This window comes from Ochotona curzoniae, unplaced genomic scaffold (assembly GCF_017591425.1).
Source record: "Ochotona curzoniae isolate NIBS_2020 unplaced genomic scaffold, NIBS_Ocur_1.0 scaffold_4683, whole genome shotgun sequence".
NCBI classification, from domain to species: domain Eukaryota; kingdom Metazoa; phylum Chordata; class Mammalia; order Lagomorpha; family Ochotonidae; genus Ochotona; species Ochotona curzoniae.
The window spans coordinates 28,756,655-28,777,160 of record NW_024467121.1 but is presented as its reverse complement, the minus strand read 5'-3'; the positions used below and the strand labels follow the sequence as shown (position 1 = coordinate 28,777,160).

Sequence of the window (20,506 nt, the reverse complement as noted above, 5' to 3'; positions counted from 1 at the left end):
CTCTTCCATCCTGTCTTGATATAAACACCTGACCCTGACTCATTCATTGAGATTTCTTTTCCCTTACTTCTGGGAGATAGTGTGTTTTTTAGTTTAGCTTTCTGTTATAAAAGCTTTTATACCAGAAAGTATATTATATCCCAAGGCCTGAGGGAAGTAACTGCTTTTATTAATGGAACACAACTTCACTAATATTTGAGCCTTGACTTGCTATGAACCAAATGTGTAGGCTTTTCTTTAACATAGGCAAATAGAGAAGGAATGGTAATTCTGTTCTTCACTGATGCAGTATTCCAGAGAGTAATGAGGAAGTGGGAAGATGGGGAGATAAACCCATTGGAAAGGATGTTACAGTCCCTCCCCCAGCTGGGTCACATTTCTGCTCCACCAACTTCATATGAAAGTCAGCATGAAGGTCAGGACTGAAAATGTAAAACCAGGTTGGGTTTGCCTGGGTACCTTACTCCATAAATAATTTGATAAGAATTAGTGTTTTCTTTTTTTAAGATTTATTAATTTTTACTGAACAGTCATATGTACAGAGAGGAGGAGAGACAGAGAGGAAGATCTTCTGTCCGGTGATTGACTCCCCATGTGGCTGTAATGGCCAGAGCTGAGCTGATCTGAAGCCAGGAACCAGGAACCTTTTCCAGGTCTCCCTGGTCCTGGGTCCCAAGGCTTTGGGCTGTTCCCGACTGCCTTCCCAGGCCACAAGCAGGAAGCTAGATGGGAAATTGGGCCTCTGGGACACAAATTGGCACCCACATGGGATCCCGGGCATGCAAGGTGAGGACTTTAGTTGCTAGGCTAGGACTTTAGTTGCTAGGCTATTGTGCCCAGCCCGAATCAGTGGTACTTTGGACTCACCGATTATGAAACCTGTAGAAAAGTATCCGGAGTCAATTTTGGTTTGGCCAATGGCCCAGGATGATGCCAGTGTGAAATCCAGCATCCTTTTCTGGATGACCAGGTTGGGTTCCTCTCTTTGCATTTTTTTAGTGGTGAATATTGTTCTTGCACCTTTGTTGACCTTAGCTTGTCCTGGACCACTGGAGGCTTCAGTAAAGTCAGACTCTGAGCACCTCCTCACATTGACAAAGCAAGTCAAAGTTAAGAGTGCATTCCCGGCTGAGTCTCGCTGCCTAGCTTCTGGTGACCAAGTTTGGCTAAGGGATAGGTAAATATTTTTTGAGCAAAACTCTAGTGCTCACTGGGGCCTTGCCTGCACTCTCGGTGGGTCTCATTACTTCTTGGCACAGTGCTCGGTGTAAATACAGATTCCCAGGTCATGCTCACAACCCAAGTCAGAGTCGCAGGGGCAAGTTCAGGGAATGCACCTTTATAACAAGTGATTTGAATACACCATGAAATTTGAGAATCTGTGTTCATATTTTTTAAAAGTATTGATATAATTCAAACATAAATCTACCCATCTCATGTGTACTATTCAGTGATTTTTGGTGAGTTCAGATATGTGAAATTATCACAAATAGCCAATTTTAGAGCATTTTCATCTCCTTATCTGTCATTCAACATTATCTTTCTACCTTAGCCCTCCTCTTCCTATGCCATATCAGGCCAATGAACCACTATTCCACTTCCTCTGGTTGTAGATTTTTCTGTTTTAATCTCTTGTACAAATGGAATCATGCATAGAGTAGGTGGTTTATTGTGACTGTCTTTTTTGACTTGCCATAATGGTTTCAAGGTTCATCCATGTTGTATTTGATTAGTTATATAGATGTACGCATTTTTTATTATCTGTTCATTCTGTGATGGATTTTAAGGTATTTTATTTTTCTGTTGAAATGCATTTTATCAACTCCGGCTTGTTGATTACTCACACTGAGTTGGGTTATTTCAATTTTTTGGCTACACGAGTAATACTGCTGTAGCATCCTTGTATACATTTCTGTAGGAATGTAAGTTTTCATTTTTCTTGGACATATATAAAGCCGTCTAAATTATACGCTAAAGCCGTCTAGCATTTTGAAAAACTGCCAGTCTTTTGCACAGATGCTGCACCATCTTTGATTGCCTTCAATGGTGTATGAAGGTTCTGCTGCCTCCCCACCGAGTACTGACGTCATGATTTTACATATGCTCGTGGGTATGCAGTGATACCTCTCTGTAGCTTCAGATTTGCGTTTTCCCAGTCACTAAGGATGAAGAACATCTTGGTGTGTGCTCACTGGCTGTTCCTGCATCCTCTTTGGAGGAAGGCCTGTTCATCTGTCTTTCCCTTTCTACATTGGGTTGACCTTTTATAACTGAGCTAGAGGAGTTATTTGTGTATTTTAGAATTTCAAGATATATTTTTCATTCTGTGGCTGTCTTTTTACTCTTTTTATGGTGATGGTATCCTTTGAAGCACAAATATTTTAAATTTTGATGAAGTCTAGCCTGTTTTGTTGCTCATGCATTTTGGTGTCACATTGAAGAATCCCTTGCCAAATCCTGTGTTTGTCCCTGAAAACTTGCTCTTTGAATTTTTTTTTTAAAGATTTATTTATTTTTATTGCAAAGTCAGATATACAGAGAGGAGGAGAGACAGAGAAGAAGATCTTCCCTCTGATTATTCACTCTCCAGGTGGCTGCAACGGCCAATGCTGCGCCCAACTAGGAGCCAAGAACTTCCTCCAGGTCTCCCACACAGGTGCAGGGTCCCAAGGCTTTGGGCTGTCCTCGACTGCTTTCCCAGGCCACAAGCAGGGAGCTGGATGGGAAGCGGGGCTGCCGGGATTAGATCTGGCACCCACATGGGACCCCTGCACATTCAAGGCGAGGACTTTGGCTGTTAGGCCACGCCGCCGAGTCCACCCTTTGTATTTTATTCTAAGGGTTTCATGAAGTTCATTTGAATTAGTTTTGCTCTTCCTTATAAGGTTCATAGACATTCCTGAACCATCAAGGATAGTAAATTTTAACGTGTCTTGCCTTATTTGGTTAATCATAGAAAAATAGGTATCAGATTATTTGTGCTCATTTTTTAAATTTATGGTCATCTTATGATAGCCTCACTCCATATAGTATCTGTTAACTTTTTAAAAAGCCCTTCTAGTGATATGTGCAAAGATTTCAAACCCTATGCCAGAATTGTTTTGCCATAAAATCTAGTTTGATCATCTGTTTATGTGAACTCTTTCCTGCCAGAGAGGACTTGAGTTTTCAGTAGTTGTTGACAGAGAAGGCTTCTCAAGTCACAACACTTGTCCCAGAACAGGTATGATCCTGAAAGCTGGCACTAACATCTATGGTTTACTTGAGAGCAGTCACTTGACAGCCTTTGAGAGGAACTCAGGGCATGCACACAGGATGCGATGATTATAGAGGCTGGACATGAAAACAGGAAGAGAAACCCTTTCAAAATGATTTCATGATCTTCATCACTGTATGTGTTCTCAATGCCTTCATGTTAGATGTGGATCCAAATGGGGGCCACTTTGGTTTACGTCATTTGAGAGTTGTCTGACTTTCCAGCAAGGGACTTAAACAATGATTCATTATTACATGCAAAACTGATAGAAGATTTTTCACCCTATGGGTAAAGGGAAAGGCTAGTCTTTCCATGATACAGAGCAAGTGAAATGAAGACCCCAGTGGAACAGGTGCAGCCCCCATCCAGAGGGGGAAAATATCTGCAGTCTCCTTCAAGGAAGAAGATCTTTATCTAGTGCAAGGCACAGTGTCTGCCAATATGCTCAATGATTACTTGTCCTTCTAGACTAACTCTGGAATGGTCCCCAGCCATGGATTCAGTCCCAGATCTTATTTCTTTGACAACCCTCGAAGATACGACAGTGATGATGATCTTGCCTGGAACATTGCCCCTCAGGGACTTCAGGGAAGGTAAGACCTTAATTCACTTCAGAGAAGTCTTGTTCAGAAAGGAGAGAGCTGCAGCAGCGCAACAGATTGAAACTAAAAACTCCTACCTAAGTGCCATGCAGTTGAAGGTACTGTAAGACTGGCTAGCGATAGCAGGATATCAATTTACTTATATGAAACATTTCTGAATAGCACAGGACAGACCTTGAAACTTGAAAACTACTGTAGTGTTTCCTAAACAATGTTCTATGGAGTTCCATTTTTTTAATGCCTGTGCTATACAGAAGGAAATGATGGTTTAAAAGAAAATCAACATTTTTTTAAATTGTATGATTTCTCAGAGTTTGCAATATGACTCTCCAAGAGGGGAAACAGAGCACTTGCTCATGGAACCACTCAGAGGAACAGGATTTAGGAAATTCAGGCAGGTGTCCATTTTCTCCCCTGGTTGTTGGAAATTTTTTTTTTCTTTCAAATACACAGCGATCTTCAGCCCACTGATTCACTTCCTAAAAGGCAACCACGCCAGAACTGGGCAAGTTCATAGCCAGGAGCCACGAGCTACTTCTGGATCTCCTGTGGGGTGCATGGGCCCAAGAACTTGGGCCATCTTCTGCTGCTTTACCAAGCACATTAGCAGGAAGTTAGATTGAAAATGGAGCAGCCAGGATTTTAACTGATGTTCAATGGGATGTCAGTGCTGCCTGTGGCGCTTTTACGAGCTATGCCACAGCACTGGCTCAGATCTTTCGAACCTGGACTCCAAGTCACTAGCCCAAGCCCACAGTTTGTGAATTAGTACTTCATTCCCTAGTCTCATTTAGGCTGTGCTCTCCTGGGGGTTTTAATGGTCTCCTTATGCAAGAATCCATTTGTAGATCTGGACAGAATATTTTGAATCATACAGAGGCTGCAACACAGTCAGTGAGCCCCCAGTCCAGTTGCCATCACCTGCTTTGCAGTGAGTTGGGAGAGTTACTAAAGAGGAAATCATCTGAGTATGGGTGACTCAGCACGCACCTGCCCCAGAGTCTGAGATCCGCTTGCCTTGGCTGTTGCATGGTCCAGAAAACAGGGAGAGTGTATTTATTTGAAATGCAGAGTTTCAGAGAGAAAGAAAGCACAAACAGAAAGATCCTCCCCAGATGGCCACAATGACCTGGACTGGACCAGGTGAAGCCAAGGAGCTTCTTCCAGGCCTTGGCCTGTGGGATTGGGCTGTCTTCTGCTGCTTTTCCTAGGTCATTAGCAGAGAACTGAATCAGAAGTAAAGCAGCCAGGACACAAGCTCCCATATGGGATGCCAGCATTGCAGGCAGTGGCATCACAGCACCCCCTAATCCTCTCTTTAGCCTGTGAGTGCTTCAGCCACACTTGAATGCTCAGTGATCATCATACCCCCGCCCCCCATCCCCGTTTCCATCTGTGAACCTGGGAGTGCGAGATCAGCAAGGACAGCAGGGGTGAGAGGTGCTCAAAGGGCTGAGCTAGTGCTGCGTGGCGGGTGGTACTCTCTGGTCACCCAGGGACTCCCATGCCCTGGAACTTCTTAGATGTCAAACATATCTGATGCAGTCCTTTGTGACTGTCAAGACTCTCCATTTACACTGTAGTGTAAGTTTTTCCTCTGGGGGAAATAATAAAAGAACAATTTACATGCTTTTTTACTCTAAACAATAGTCAAAGACCTTAGAAAACCCTTTAAGAACTGTTGGGGGGGGGATGAGGAAAAAAAGGCTAACTCAGGCTAAAAAACATCAAAGGACCCCATCACGTAGGGGGTCACCAGGAGGACTTCCTGAGGTCAGAAGCCATCCATTGACTTTCCTTAGGTCAAAAAAGGGCTAGAGGTCCGGCAGATCCTGAGCGCCACCCCTTCCTTAAGTGTTCTCATACCCAGTTAGGACTCTGCATTTCCTGTCCACTATTTGCCCCTTTAAACCAGACCATGCTGAAAGCGGTCCAACTCCTCACCTGCCAGGAGTGACTTGAGAGCTTCTTTACACACAAGGCAATGAATAATTAAAACAACTCAAATGTACCGGTGTTCAATTAAAAATATTAGACATAATTCTAACCACTTTTTAGATACTAAGTTACTTAGTCCCCACAGCAGACTAACAGAGCCATTTCTAATGATCTCTCCAGTCTATAGATGAGGTCATTGAAGTACAGAAGTCAGCTGCCCAAAGACACACAGGTAGTGAATTGTATTCCTTTGGAGTAATAACAATTTATTGCTTCACATAGTGTGACTGGCTTAAGGTTCTAGTAATATCCCACTTCTGAGCTCTCAAGAACTCAGTAGACTTAAGCAGTGTGCTCAGTAATGTTTTATGGGAAAATATGCTTCAAGAAGCTACTTGAAAGAACTCTGGGATTATCTACAATTATAGAAAAGTTCTAGCTCAGTCTGTAAACTAGGCATTGTCAGCCTTAGTATATATTTCAACCCACTGAAATGTTCTTTTCTTTTCTTTAAGTTTTGCTCCAGACTACTATGACTGGGGACAACAGACTAACAGCTTCCTGGCACAAGTAGGAACTTTGCACCAAGACTCTACTTTGGAACCTGACAAACCAAGCCAAGGATAGCATCACTGAAAAATTTTATGGGACAGTCCACAGGTGAAAAGCTTCAGAAAGACAAACTCCATGACAACTGAACGTTTAAGGCACTTTTCCTTAAGAAACAGACAATTTTTATTTGCTACAAGTTTCTAATGGCTCCATAGGACTAATCAATAACTTAGGCTGAACTCTTATTTTAGTACTAAAATGTGAGCCTGGCTATTTCAATGGGTATAATTTAAACTTTTGAAAGAAAATCTGTACTTTTGTAAAGATATATTTTATATAACTTAAATATTAGTGAAGTATACTAGAGTTTTTCCTTGAGAGTGTTCTTACAGAATGTTGTAGTTTGCACAGATTTTTATGCATAATTCACTTTAAAAATAGACGGAATGGTCTAATAGTTTAAGGACTTTTGAACGAAAGTGTTCCTCCACTCCTTACCTCTGAAGGTCACTCAGATTTTGAGCCCTACATTGATAGTCTCCTGAAATACAGTTGAAATCTGGCAAGCTAACTGCAGCTCCAGTGCTTGCTGAGAGTTGAAATGGAGTAACAATGGACTGTCAGGTAAGTGGATCTGTAGAGTTCCTGTGAGGTCTGGCAGCTGGTCCCTCAAAGATTCCCTCTCCTTCTGTTTGCTTTCTAAATTAACTTTTTGATAAGTAGAGAAAAGACAGCAAGGGTACTCTGATCTATGGGTTCACCCTCCAATGCCTGCAGGTGCAAAGAGGCAAAAGCTGGGACCCAACCACTCCAGGTCTCCTGCAGCTGTGGCAGGAACCTAGCCATTTGAGGTTTACTGCTGCCTCCTACAATTTACATCAGCAGCTGAAGTGAGAGCTGGAGCCAGGCAGTCCAACGTGTGATGTCCTAAACAGCACCTTTACAGCTAGGCCAAATGCCTACCCCAGAGAATTTAAAAGATTTTTCCAGAAGTCTGGTACTTTGTTTCAACATGGCACTAATGTATACACTGTGATAATAACAAGTTGAAAATGTTAAAAACGTACCTGACTTAGACCATTAAACCTATTCTGCTGTATCTGCTATGTTTATAGATTTCAGTTTTTTCACCTCAAATATATTATCGATTACCTCAAGATTATAACAAGACTACACCTTTCCAAACTCAATGAATGTTCATTACATTCAAAGAAAAAAAAATGAAGTTCCAAAAAGGGCACTAGCAATAAATGCCTGAGACTGTGAGCCACGAGGCAGTGTGGAATCCTTGGAGGGTTTTCTGTGATCTGAGCCATATTTATGGCAGTGGTTTTTAAATGGCTGTGTAAACAGCGTTTGGAAGTGGACATTCCAAATTCCAGTTACCTCGCAGTATTCTTCAGCATGATGCCTCTTAGCCATGGGGAAAGGCACATCCCAGACAATTGCTTCTGTGTCATCTTTCACATGAGTAAGAAACATGAACTACTACTACCCAGAAAGAAAAGTATTGTCCACTGTGGATGTGCTGAGCCCTAAATCCTGTCCTCCCCAAGGTTATATGCTCTGATTTTCCACACAGCAGAAAAAGAAGTGGAGGAAGCACCGCTACCCAAGAGAAGGTACCACACTGCCCTGCTTGAGGGAGTCTCATCTTGGGACACAGGGAAGGGACTTGGGAGTCCGAAGTCCTACCTATATGATACAACCTAATGCAAATGTCTCTTGCTTTCTGTTTTGGTCTTCAGAAAAAAATATCTCTGGGCTTTGATTTCACAGAGACAACATTATTATTCTCATGACATTTAAAACTGGGATCTCCAGCTCATGAGTCATGCTTGCGCTTTTCATTCGTATAGATCTCTGCACAATCCCAGGTAACACCCTTGCCTTTCAGTGTGTGGAGCCAAACCGAACCGTGTGGCTACATATCAATTAAAAGTTACTTGTCAGGAAAAATTCTGCACTGAAGCGAAGCCTGGACAGATGTTTTTCAAGTTGCCTTAAAATAATACTCTAAATAAACTGTGTTATGATTGTATCATCTCTATCACTACTACTAATACCTGGAAACATTTACATCATGTCTTCAGAAAGTTCTGTAGTCTTTTGATTAGGTCAGCAAAGGGCAAATAGTATTTAAAAATTGTGATTAGAATGTCAGTAAAACAATGTAATTATTATACCCATCCTATAATACATGATTTATAATGCTGTTATTTCAGGCAGGAGAATTAAAAGCTCCAGCATTAATTGATAAAAGCTATAATCCTTTTTTATCATTTAAAAAAATCAATCTGTCACTTATGTTCATGAGTATAAAAATCTTCTATTTTCTCTTCCCTCCCACTTTAAAAACCATTGCAAAAATATCTACAAGTGTTGTAAACACATACTAGAACATAAACTAGATTGCGTCAAAGTACTTTTACCTCATAGTAAGTAAGTGTTCAAATATGCAATGTGAAATAGTTGTAGAAATAGTATGGACAAGAACATTTTTCCCTATCTTCCTCATTTACTTTTTCTGATAGATACACGAACAAAGCTTCTCCTAATGAGAGAAAAATGAATGCCCATTTCTGGTTCTGATGGTCCCAAATGTCCTCTTGTTTAAAAGGAAAATGAAGCTAAAATTCCAATAATTTGGAAGTTAAATGTCTAGAGAAGGCAGTATCTCTGAGAATGATGGACTTTGTCTATGTCTGATGCAGCACTGGTCAGCTGCATGCTAATATTCCTGTGTTGCCATTGCTATGATAATCTCCATGTCGCTGTTGGAATAGATAACCACCTCCACTGGTGACTCTAAGCATTCCTACTGATTTCTTTAGCTGTCTTTCACTGCCTTTTTTTTTTTTTTTCTTTTTACAATGAATTTATTTGAGGTGATGATTAAAACACCTGAGTGTGTTACACACAGCTGTGGGCTCTACATATCAATCATAGTAATGCCAGCTCTTCTAAGATTTTTTTTTTATTTGAAAGGCAAATTAAGAGCAAGAGAGAAAAAGAGATCTTCCCTCCACTGGTTTATTTCCAAAATGGATACAATTGCCAGGCCTGGGCCAGACCCAAGCCAGGAGCATCTTCATGTCTCCCTCCTGGATGGCACTGCGCCCAAACATTTGAACCATCTTCTGCTGCCTTCCCCTCATCCCAGTAGGTAGCTGGATTGGAAGTAGAGCAGCTGGCATAGGCAGCAGTGTAACATGCTAGGCCACAACACTGGCCCTCTCTGCCATATTCTTGATTACCACTTTCAGCAGCGTTGACCCAGCACACTCAGTAGTGCCTCCCCAAGTTTCTTCTTTCACCAGAATGCTCTTAGTTGGACACCAACAGCAACCCCCAGTAAGAGGAAAAGAGCAACACTTTAAAGTGTTTTAAGAAAAAGATTCTTACTTACATTTATATAGTGGCTGTTATTGAAATAGTGCCTTTAGTTTTTAACAGTACAGGTGAACTTACATTGGAACTAAATAGGTCTAAATGTCTGAAATTTTATCAAGAATCCCAACTAAACAAACTTAAATAAAAAAAAAAATACAACATTATCCTGCATTCAATTTAGATTGCTGCATGCATGCTACAGTATAGACTAGTATATGTCTGGCCAAAGACTACTTGTAATAGTAATTTTTTTATACTATGTGAGAATTTTATTAAAACCATTTCTAATTGCATAATGATACTTGTTATGGATCCAAATGGAGAAGCAATGGGAAAGAATCAGGCTCAAGTAATTCAATTCTTTCCTTCAAAGACACCGAGTCAACAAACTGTTTAATCGTGACAAAACAGTGACTTAAAAAGAGACCAGTTAGGGTACCACTGGATTGGGTACTCGTCAGGTCTGTGGATCCTAGTCTGTATACTCAGAAACACCCAGGTATGAATCTTACTCTTGGCCCTTAACAGGAATACACAAAAAGTCCTGATCCTAAAGGATCAAAATGCCTAAATGTGTTGAGGATGTGTCCCAACCTAGAGCTCTGTCAGATACCCCAATACCTCCACCACTGGAACTGTTCATTCTGCATGAGAGTTCTGAAACTGGCTGCCCAGGTCATCATGTGTGGATTTAAGGTTCTCAATTCCACAGCAGTGACTTAATAGCTCCTAGTGGCAGCTACATGGTTCCTTCAAATTTGAATTCCCTACCTCTGTTCCTTGAAACATGGCCCTGCCCTCTATATTCTCAGCCACTGCTGAATGCCTTGCCAACATTAACTTGCCTCTAAAACTGGTTAATCGTTTTGGACCTTGGCTGCCTTATCCCACTCCAAGCATTGGAATTCTTATATCCAGAACAGATTTTTCTGCTCATGAACTTTTTAGTTTTGAGATCATATATCTGCCCTCCCTTCAACTGTGCCTATGTCTGTAGCCTATATGATGCTCAAAATACCACCTCAACACCCTAGTTCCCCAACATACACCCTTTTTTATTTTTTCAAGATTTATTTATTTATTGCAAAGTCAGATACACAGAGAGGAAAGACAGAGGGGAAGATCCAACGATTCACTCCCCAAGTGAGCACAACGGCCGATACTATGCCGATCCAAAGCCAGGAGCCAGGAACTTCTTCCGGGTCTTCCACACGGGTGCAAGGCTTTGGGCTGTCCTCGACTGCTTTCCCAGGCCACAAGCAGGGAGCTGGATGGGAAGTGGGGCTGCTGGGATTAGAACCGGTGCCCACATGGGATCCCGGTGCGTTCAAGGCGAGGACTTTAGCCACTAGGCCATGCCGCCGGGCCCCATACACCCTTTTTAAAACTGACTCTTGTTGATGGGTTCTTTTCCCTTGTCTACAAACACCACTTCTCCCAGTCTCTTTGCAGTCCCAAGCATTATTTGAAACATAAATATAATGGTGTTTCTGTATAAACAAATAATGTTTTACCAGGGTCATTACGTTTGTGTAACTATATTTAGGGTGCTGTCCCCTTGGTGAATTGATGAGCCCATAGTCTGGGCTTTAGGTGTGCAGATTTAAGATCTGTCAAAGGAAACAGGAAATGCCCCTTCCCCACTTCCCCATTTGAAAATACACTTTGTGAAGGAATCCCCAGGAAAAGCTAAATACCAGAAAGTTGCCTGCTGAGTGCTGACTCCGCTCTGACCAACAAATGTTAGGGGAACGACTTTACTTATGACAACTTGATGGCCCTGTCAGGAAGACACTAGATCCCGAAGGCACCAGATCCACCGTGAGTCATGATTTTCTGTTGACTATTTCTTGAGAATTAGATTTTAATTTGTGTTCTTGCCATAAGCTAGATGTAATCTACAGTTAAAATTGTGTAATTTGCATGATGGCAGAGGTGCTTGTTTTTTTCCCTGACGTTTTTCCCAATTCTAGAACAGTGAGTGACTCGTCAAATCCTGGACTGTGGCAGCTTTTATCAGGTGATTTCTTATACTTGCATGCTTATGTGCTGCATATTTGATTTTTTAAGCTCTTCATTTAAGGGCTCCTCCTTATAAATCTCTGACATTTAAGTTTTGGAAAAAGACAATTCTTAATGGATGAAAAGATTTTCTATGAAGATAGTGCTCTAATTGTTTCTGGAGTCTGTCTTAACATAAAACACTAAGATGAAATCTGTCCACTCAGGCACCATGTCCTGCCTCTGTTTGCTTATATCTGTTTGGCAGATAAAATACTGAAATAATTAATCCAACCAGTAAAAGATATTTCTCAGGTAAAACAGTGACATACTAAGTGGTTGAAAGTATAAACATTGAAAGGAAATGCTGAGTTGGACAGTTTTATCATGCTTTGTGTTGAAGGATTCTTATTTTAAGCTCACAGGCAAAAACACAATCACTTAGGAAAACTGAAAAATGAAAAAAAATGGTGGAAGAAGCAAAGAGGTATTGAAAAATAAAGCTCAAGTAATTAAGCATTGTAATACAAATGATTAATAAGTATAGGCCAATGAAAAAGAAAATAGGACCCAGATATAGAGCTAAATACATGTAAGATTTTAGATATAATAAATATAGCCTCAAATGAGTAAGGAAATATGAACCATTTAATGAACTGGAGTAATGAAGTAATCCTCTGACAAAAAATTAATTTAGATTTTCAACTTACATTTTCAGAGTATGCCAGGTACACTGAAAGGGGCATAAATTTAGATGTAAACAAATAAGACAATGAAAGTTATAGAAGAAAATATAGGCATATTACTCCATTGCTTAAGAGTGAGGAAGATACTGCATTCTGGAAACTACCAAAGAAACTGATAAACTAGATAAAAATTGCAGGAAAAAAAATGCATGCCAAAATTCTCCCAAAAAAGCAATAAAGACAAAATGGAAAAAGCCATTTGTAACTGCAAATTTTTGACGTACCTTATACTCAGAGAAAATAATGACAACAATATAGTAGGAAAAATGAACAAAAGATATGAAATGAAAAGTAAATACAGATGGCTCTTAAACACAATAAGAGGTGGTCAATCCTATGCCTAATAATACAATAAAATGACAACACACTGTTTTTAAACTATCAAAATGGCTAAATCCAACATTTTAACAATGGTAGGTCAACAGGTGCTATAAACTTCAGAAGGCAAAATAACTACTCTTCATGGAGGAAAACTTGTCAGTATCTTTCGAAGTTACAAAATGTAAGCAATCTTTGATTAAAAAATTACATTGCTCGGTTTATTCCATAGGTAGATATTTACTACATCAGTGCAAAATTAATATATTAACAGATCTGGAATCAATTCAGAAGCCCGTTAATTATGGACTGGGTAAGTGATGGTACATCTATGCAATAGAATGTAAAACAGCCACTAAACACTGAGAAAACTATCAAGTGACATGTGAAAGCTGCCAAAAAGTAGAAAGAAAAAGCAAATAGTGTCTATCTAATGCCACTTTCAGTAAAAATGATAGAATAAAATTTTACATTTGTATGTGTTGGACTATGCCTCAAAAAGTGTGGATAGAAATACAGAAACCCAGGAACAGGTTACTTACTGTGAAGCGGTTTGTACACAGTGTGTGAAGTTGGACCAAGGACAGATGATGACATTGGCTGTATCACTTTTTATATTTTTTTAAATATGAGAATGTATTATTATTCAAAAATTAAATAAAAGAAATATATTTTAAAAACCTGTGCTGCAATAACAGTGAAAAGATGCTTCAAGTTTCCACATTTTAGTTAAGTAGCAATAGTCCAACTTCGGAAATGACACAAATGGAGCAAATTATGAGTACACACACTGTTTTGAGTTGGATTTTCTATCTCAAAGTCCAGTTCCACAACCTACAATTTGTGACTATGGAAAAATTGCCTAGTATCTCTTACCCTAAATTTTCTTCTTTCTAAAACAGAGACATACAAAGCTGTTTCAAAGTTTGTTGGAAAGTGGAACAAAAGATGCTTATTTTGCTGTAGAACATCTTTGAAATGTATGCATAGTTATGTCGTAACACTTACTTTTCATGTGTTTCTTGAAACACCAAGTGAACATCTTTAGCACTAACCTTCCACGGAGCAGCCTCATAGTGTCCTTGCCCACGTGTGCTGTTGTGAAGACTAAGTGATGTCTGGAAAGGACCTCAAGAGTCTCTACCATGCGTGTTCCTACCTGGGAAGAAGTAACTCCAAATTACCCATAAACACTTTCTCACCTCTCCACAATTTACAATCAAATTCTCATCTCATAAAAACAAAACACTTAAAACGACGAAAAGAGTGAAAAGCAGAGAAGATTGCAGAAACATGTACTTTAATTCACATTTTCTAGAATTTGGTGGGCACAACAACAAAGTGTTTGGAATTCTGTTCAAAAATCAAAGGTGCACCTGGAGATATTACTTTCCATAAAGTACATATAGGTTTGAGTGTTGTATTTCTGCTTTGTTCCAATGATTTTCATGATACCATGCACCTACTCTGTATGTTTTTGGTGAGTAGCTACAGTTTCTGCAGAAAACTTGAGTTTGCAAACTTCTGAGAGGTTTACTGTGTGAACTGTTCCCAAATTTCCAGCTGAAGGCAATGTTGATGAAGACCAAAATAGCTGTCCTTTCTTACATACAATGGCACCTGGGCAAAGTTGAAAAACATAGCACAGTATCTCATATGTACACAGTGATCACAAATACTGCGTAACTCAATATGTTAATTGTCTAAATGTTTTGACTTATTTCAAAACTGAATCTAGTGCTGTTGTGTTTGATCCTCCTCATAATTGGAAAGTCAAAACTGGAGAAACATTCATAGTTTATCAATATTTAGTTTGTGTAACTTGCACAGATACCAGTTGAGAATAAAAACGAATGTTTGCCACTGAAGGAAGGAGTATTTTTCTTTCCTTCTTTTTCATCAGTTCAAAAGCTGGTACAATCATTACTGTCAGTTATATTATTCAATGTGGGCTTTTTAAATTAGGTCATGAGATAAAGACAATATGCCAGGAAGTACTCAGCAGCCCAGCATTTTCACAATGCAGACAGTACTCTAGCAGTACTTCACAACAAAGGCATGGTAACTATCCCAACAGTTTCTAATACAGGAAACAGTAAAATGTCACCAGGCTCATGAAACAGATTCCTACAGTTTATACATTTAAGAAAAACACACACATACAAATATGTAGGCCACCCCCACAACCTAATTTGTGATAAGTTAAATAAAGTTTAGCTTACAAATTTTTCATTTATTTTCTTAATAGTGAAAAAAATTGAATTTCCTAGAACACACTCTAATAAACCATTTTTCGTAAGCTTGAAACAAATCATAGCAAAAAAAAAAAAAAAAAAAAAAGCACAATAAATGGAAATGCCCAAGGCTTTGCTCCAAAGAGGTTTAAGTGAGGGAATGTGAAGTAACACTACGAAAAAGATCTGTAAATTTACAGTAATAATATACAAAGTGCAACATTTTCACATTTTCAGAAAGTGAATGAATGAACAACTAAAAACAATTGCTCTAATTAACTAGCAAGATTGCTTAGTCACTTTTTAGACAGTTTGCCCTGAGGCCTCATACTCCACTGTGTTTCCTTTCAACCCTTACACAGAAAAGAAAAAGTGGAGGGAGTTCCAATCGAACGAGCCTTTTAAAAATTTAACTTTGCAAACATATACACACACACACACAAAAAATCAACAAAATTTCAAGTTTGGAGAGTTCAGGAATTAGATGAAAAATAAATAGCTCTTGTGAGAACTAACTCCCCCAACCAATGGTTAAGTACTGAAAAGAGGTGTGAGCCAACTAAATGTGGTTTAAAACATGTCACTAAATCATTAAGGAACAGATTTCAGACTTGGGCAGGATAAGAGACATATTTTAAGAGCACTTATTATTTACTCCAGAAAAGACTGAAGTCAAAACTCTAGATTCTGTACCCGCGTTTCTTTTACCTAAATGCAGTCTTTCAGATTAATTACATTCTATTTAGTGACATCATTACAAAATAATCAAGATTAAAAAAAAATACTGCTTATAGGTTTAAGTTCCAAGTTTAGAAAATGACAGTTTAGGATTTTATGAATCATCTGTTGGAATGAGTTACACCAAGTACCATTAACATACAATTAACTAAATATGTGAAGAAAAAGGGACAGGGGAGCCAGCTTGAAGGATGCCTGACCTAATCTACCTGCTGAAATATCACCAAAGAAAATCACACTGAGAGGATTGCATAGATAGTATTACCAAGTTAAATTCTTTACAAATGCTTACCATTACTTAAGATAGCAATTTTTGCATATATAATGTTTTAACTGGTATAAATTAATATAACTGAACTCAAATTTTCCAAGAAGTAATCTGTTAAATAAATATTTATACAAATTTTTAATTAAAGCAACTGAAAGTATCTAAAATATTGGTAGGGACAAAAATAAAGGTAAAATGGAAAGAAGGTTGTCTAAGTTCTAAGTAAGACTGTCCTGGAGCTAATTCATCCACACACATGAAAACTTTCTAGATCAGCATTGTGGACAATACTTGTCATCTTTACCCAAACAGGGCTTGTGACCCCAAACCAAACAGCAACAGCAACAAAAGTTTTTAAAACAAAACAGTGAAATTGAACTTAAAGCCCTGGGAAATCTTAAGGAGCCTCTGTTAAACTATTCATTGAGAGAGCCATTCAATACCTGCACTGCTCCATATTCTAAAAGGTGACACACAGAGAGCTAAGCAAGGCTAAAAACACATTTAGGAAACCACTGATAAGTTTTTGTCACTGATACCAGCCCTACACAACATTCAGTTCCCTAGTTCTCCTACAGTCATTTACTACTATTTGACAACCAGGCTAACACATGAGGAACAAAACCAATTATAAACAAATAGACTATTCAACAGATGGAAACACATGAAATTAGACATAAAATTAGTATAACTTACATGTTTTAAAAGTATATACTTCATTTATAAATATCTCTTATTGACAATAGTCTATTGAGAATCATAAATATTCAAGTGACCATTTCAATTCTCCTTTAAGAGTTCAGAAGTCTTGAAGTCTTTCTGGTGAGTGTCCAAGACAACAAGGCTTCACAGTCACTGTATGTCTCTTAACTAGACCTATAAAAGCCTTTATTACCTACTTTGTTGTAGTAAGACTTTAAAATTTTGTAACTCTCGTATACTTGTAGAAAGCCTGAGTAGAGAAAGAAAGCATGTGAGTAAGCACGGTTGAATGTGATGCAGACATATTTCAGATGATCAATATTGTTGCATGGTCTGTAATTTACAAACCAAAGCTAAAAATATGAACACCATATAAGAACCATGAGGCTTCCATTTTTAATTAAGTAGGCTGTAATTCTTAAAGATTGACAAAATATGAAGCAGTGATTCTTTCGCCTTGGTTAAAATAGGAAAAGGTACCAAGTTATTTCTTATCAACATTCTAAATTAATAACAGAGGCAGTGATGATTTTTAACAATAAAAATCTTGAAGTAACTTGGATTTGATCTTTTAACTTCCTTTTGCACATTTTTCTTTACATGGCCATTTTCTTTCTTTCTTCCTTCTTGTTACTTCCTAAACACACTTTACATCACTAGTTCCCTGAGAACAGACTATTTTCTGCTGAGCCTTCCTGTGCCTATTCTTGATTATTGACTAACACACATTTGTCTGAAATGTTGATCTACATAGTCATCTTGCCATATAGAGAAGCAATAGGTGGACTCTGTTAAGTGACAAATGTATAACCAGTCTATTTTTAATTGTTTCTTTGCCATTCAAAATGTATCTGAAGAAAGTCGCTGTCAGCTAAAGAGAGAATAGTATGGAATATTGTCCTTAAAAATTGACAAAGTCTGCGGTCAATGCTTTGGTTAAGCTACCTCCTACAGTGCCAGGATCTCCTATGGGAATCAGAATTCTGGCTACTCCACTTCCAGATCCAGCTTCCTGCTAATGTACCTAGGGAAAAACAGAGCTCAGTCCAAGTGTATGGGCCTCTGCACCTTTAGGGAGACTCAGAAGGGTTCCTTATTCCTGGCTTTGTCCTGGCCCAGCCCTGGCAGTGCAGCTATTAGGGAGTGATCCCAGTGATAGAAGATTGCCTCTCTCTAACTCTACCATTTAAATACATAAAACAAATTCTTAAGAATTGAAGAGGTAAACTGATAAATATCAGCAAATGTAAATCACTGTTTTTTCTTATGACCTATATACAAACACTTGTTAGTACTCAAGCTACTCTAAATCAGCACAGGTGGGCTAGGCGGTGTGGCCTAGTGGCTAAAGTCCTTGCCTTGAACACGCCAGGATCCCATATGGACGCCAGTTCTAATCCCGGCAGCTCCACTTCCCATCCAGCTCCCTGCTTGTGGCCTGGGAAAGCAGTCGAGGACGGCCCAAAGCCTTGGGACCCTGCACCCATGTGGGAGACTTGGAAGAGCTTCCTGGCTCCTGGCTCTGGATCGGCACAGCAATAGCCATTGCGTTCACTCGGATGGAAGATCTTGCTCTGTCTCTCTCTCTCTCTCTCTCTCTCTCTCTCTCTCTCTCTCTCTCACTCCTCTCTATATATCTGACTTTGTAATAAAAATAAATAAATCTTTAAAAAAAATCAACATAGGTATAATAAAATAATTTTATCTATTCCTAAAAACTCTACCTGTAAAAGATGTTCTTCACAGTTAAACTCCAAAAAGAAGTAAGTCTTCACTGTGAAAATAGGTCTTACCTTCCAAAAGCATTTAAAAGAGCAACTATTTCCTGTCGAGTGAGTTGGAAGCCTTTAGATGGACTATTCTCTGGAAGCTTCTGAATTTCTTTTTCAGAGAATAATATCTTGAGGGCAGTTCCTAAACCCTGAGTCTAAAGGAAAATACTAATAAGTTTACAATGAATGCAACAGCTACTAGAAAGGCTTAAAGAAATACACCGCCACTGTGATGACAGGAATTCATATGAACTGAACTTTTCAACAAAATATTAAACTATGAAAGATACAGTTTCAACTTACATGTTATGAATATGATAAATTTAACAAAGCTGTTAAGGAAACGAATGATCTTAACACTTATTAGACACATATACTATATCAAATTATGAAAATGCTTTTTTTTTAAAAGCTCAACAATAACACATTAGAACCACCAACAGATTAGCAACCTTTGAGGCATTTTTATAGCTCCTATCAACTCAAAACTCAGATTAGTAATACTTACACCTAATAATTATTCTATTATTAGCACTGGAGAAAAAGTTGATTTACATATAGCCTCCATTAAAATACTGCTTCTTGATTTTCTATTTTTATAAGAAACAAGAGATAAAATATTAATCATTCTTACACTGAGTATATTATAGAGTATCAGACCTTGCAGAACATTTCTACTTGGTAATTAGGTATCAAATGAAATAAATTCAATGACCAAAATTTGATATTTAAAATTTTTTGTATCATTACAGTTTTTTTTATTCATAACACCAACTTTAGAGGTGAATTTGAGATTGTACAAATAGAAATGAAGATGTAATAAAATTAAAGATCATTAATACAGAAAATAAAATCCTTACACATATGTCTATCAGAATTTGATAACACTTATTTTTCATGAATAAAAGAAAAAAATCACAATTTGGATCTGCTATATGATCTAAACTATAGTGAAAATCAGCACAGTTTAATAAAAATACTTGAAGTCAGTGCAAAAAGTTAAGGTTAGTAATAGTTTTAGAAGATAACATACATACCTGTAATTTCCCCCATAATCTGCACTTATCACATCCAACACAGTCCATAATACGGGAGATATTCTTAAAGTGCAACCGAAATTCTTCCTAGTATACAGAGAACATTTCAGTTGTAATACACTTTCAAAATTAATTTGCACTTGGCTGAATTAAAAGAAGTAAATATTTTGAAGTTTATTAATGAATAAGTTGTATTTTTCAACAGTAAAAAATTGAATTTATACAGCATGTTTATTAAATATGAAGCAATATTAATGACAAAATAAATAAAATAATAAATAAAATTAATCCTGCATATAAATTCATATTAACTTTACTCAAGAGCTATTTCATAAAAAAATATGCATTATGGGGGACATATATAGTAAATGATGAATGGTCTTGACATTTAAGAAACATTAATTAACTGCTGCTTCCATTTGACACCTACATTCAATTAGTGATAAGTGCATCAATTTTATGTTTCATTTATTTTTGATGTTTCACTTTTTGTGAGCCTGTTTCAGAATGCTATCACTGAAACAATGATCCATCTTTGGTATCACATTATCTCTGCCACAGGTGTCAATCAACGATGATTACAGGCCTGTGCAGGGCATCTCCCTAACTACATTTGCCTGTGCCTGGTTCTTTAGAGACGCAGTTCCACACGGATGCCAACACTACATTTCTGGCTCTTCTTACACGTTGGAAACTCTTCTGCTGATAAGCATCTGTGCCTGGCTTCTCTGTCTCCAAGGTTAATCTCATCTTATCTGAAGATACAGGTTAACAGAATGTTCTTTTGTCTGTGTCAAAGGAAAAAATGTGGAAAATCATTTTATTGCACAGAGGTAAACATTTTATCGCATGGAGCTGGAGGCAAGTAGACTGAAAATTGTGTCCACCACAAGCCTTGTCCAGCTGACCAAGGAGTTGAAAGGAATCAGTACCCTGTTCAAAAGAAGAC

The 20,506-nt window shown here is 38.3% G+C and overlaps 2 protein-coding genes across 4 annotated transcripts in view; one reads left to right on the top strand and one right to left on the bottom strand.

Moving 5' to 3' along the window:
• GPR137B (G protein-coupled receptor 137B) overlaps positions 1 to 7,816 on the top strand; it is a 36,518-nt gene extending 28,702 nt beyond the window's left edge. For both annotated transcript variants that reach the window (XM_040968054.1, XM_040968055.1), the window contains 2 exons: positions 3,725 to 3,849; positions 6,312 to 7,816. In XM_040968054.1, coding sequence (XP_040823988.1) covers positions 3,725 to 3,849; positions 6,312 to 6,423 — 237 coding nt within the window. In that variant the 3' untranslated portion in view covers positions 6,424 to 7,816. The remainder of the gene's footprint in view (positions 1 to 3,724; positions 3,850 to 6,311) is intronic.
• A 6,268-nt stretch (positions 7,817 to 14,084) lies between these two features.
• ERO1B (endoplasmic reticulum oxidoreductase 1 beta) overlaps positions 14,085 to 20,506 on the bottom strand; it is a 62,221-nt gene continuing 55,799 nt past the window's right edge. Inside the window, exons 14-17 of one of the 2 annotated variants that reach the window (XM_040968051.1) lie at positions 19,558 to 19,644; positions 18,542 to 18,675; positions 16,946 to 16,998; positions 14,085 to 14,426 (exon numbers count right to left, since the gene is read on the bottom strand). In XM_040968051.1, the coding sequence (XP_040823985.1) occupies positions 14,269 to 14,426; positions 16,946 to 16,998; positions 18,542 to 18,675; positions 19,558 to 19,644 (432 nt within the window). In that variant the 3' untranslated portion in view covers positions 14,085 to 14,268. Of the gene's footprint in view, positions 16,999 to 18,541; positions 18,676 to 19,557; positions 19,645 to 20,506 lie in introns of both variants that reach the window. The other variant, XM_040968053.1, reaches the window with a different exon arrangement.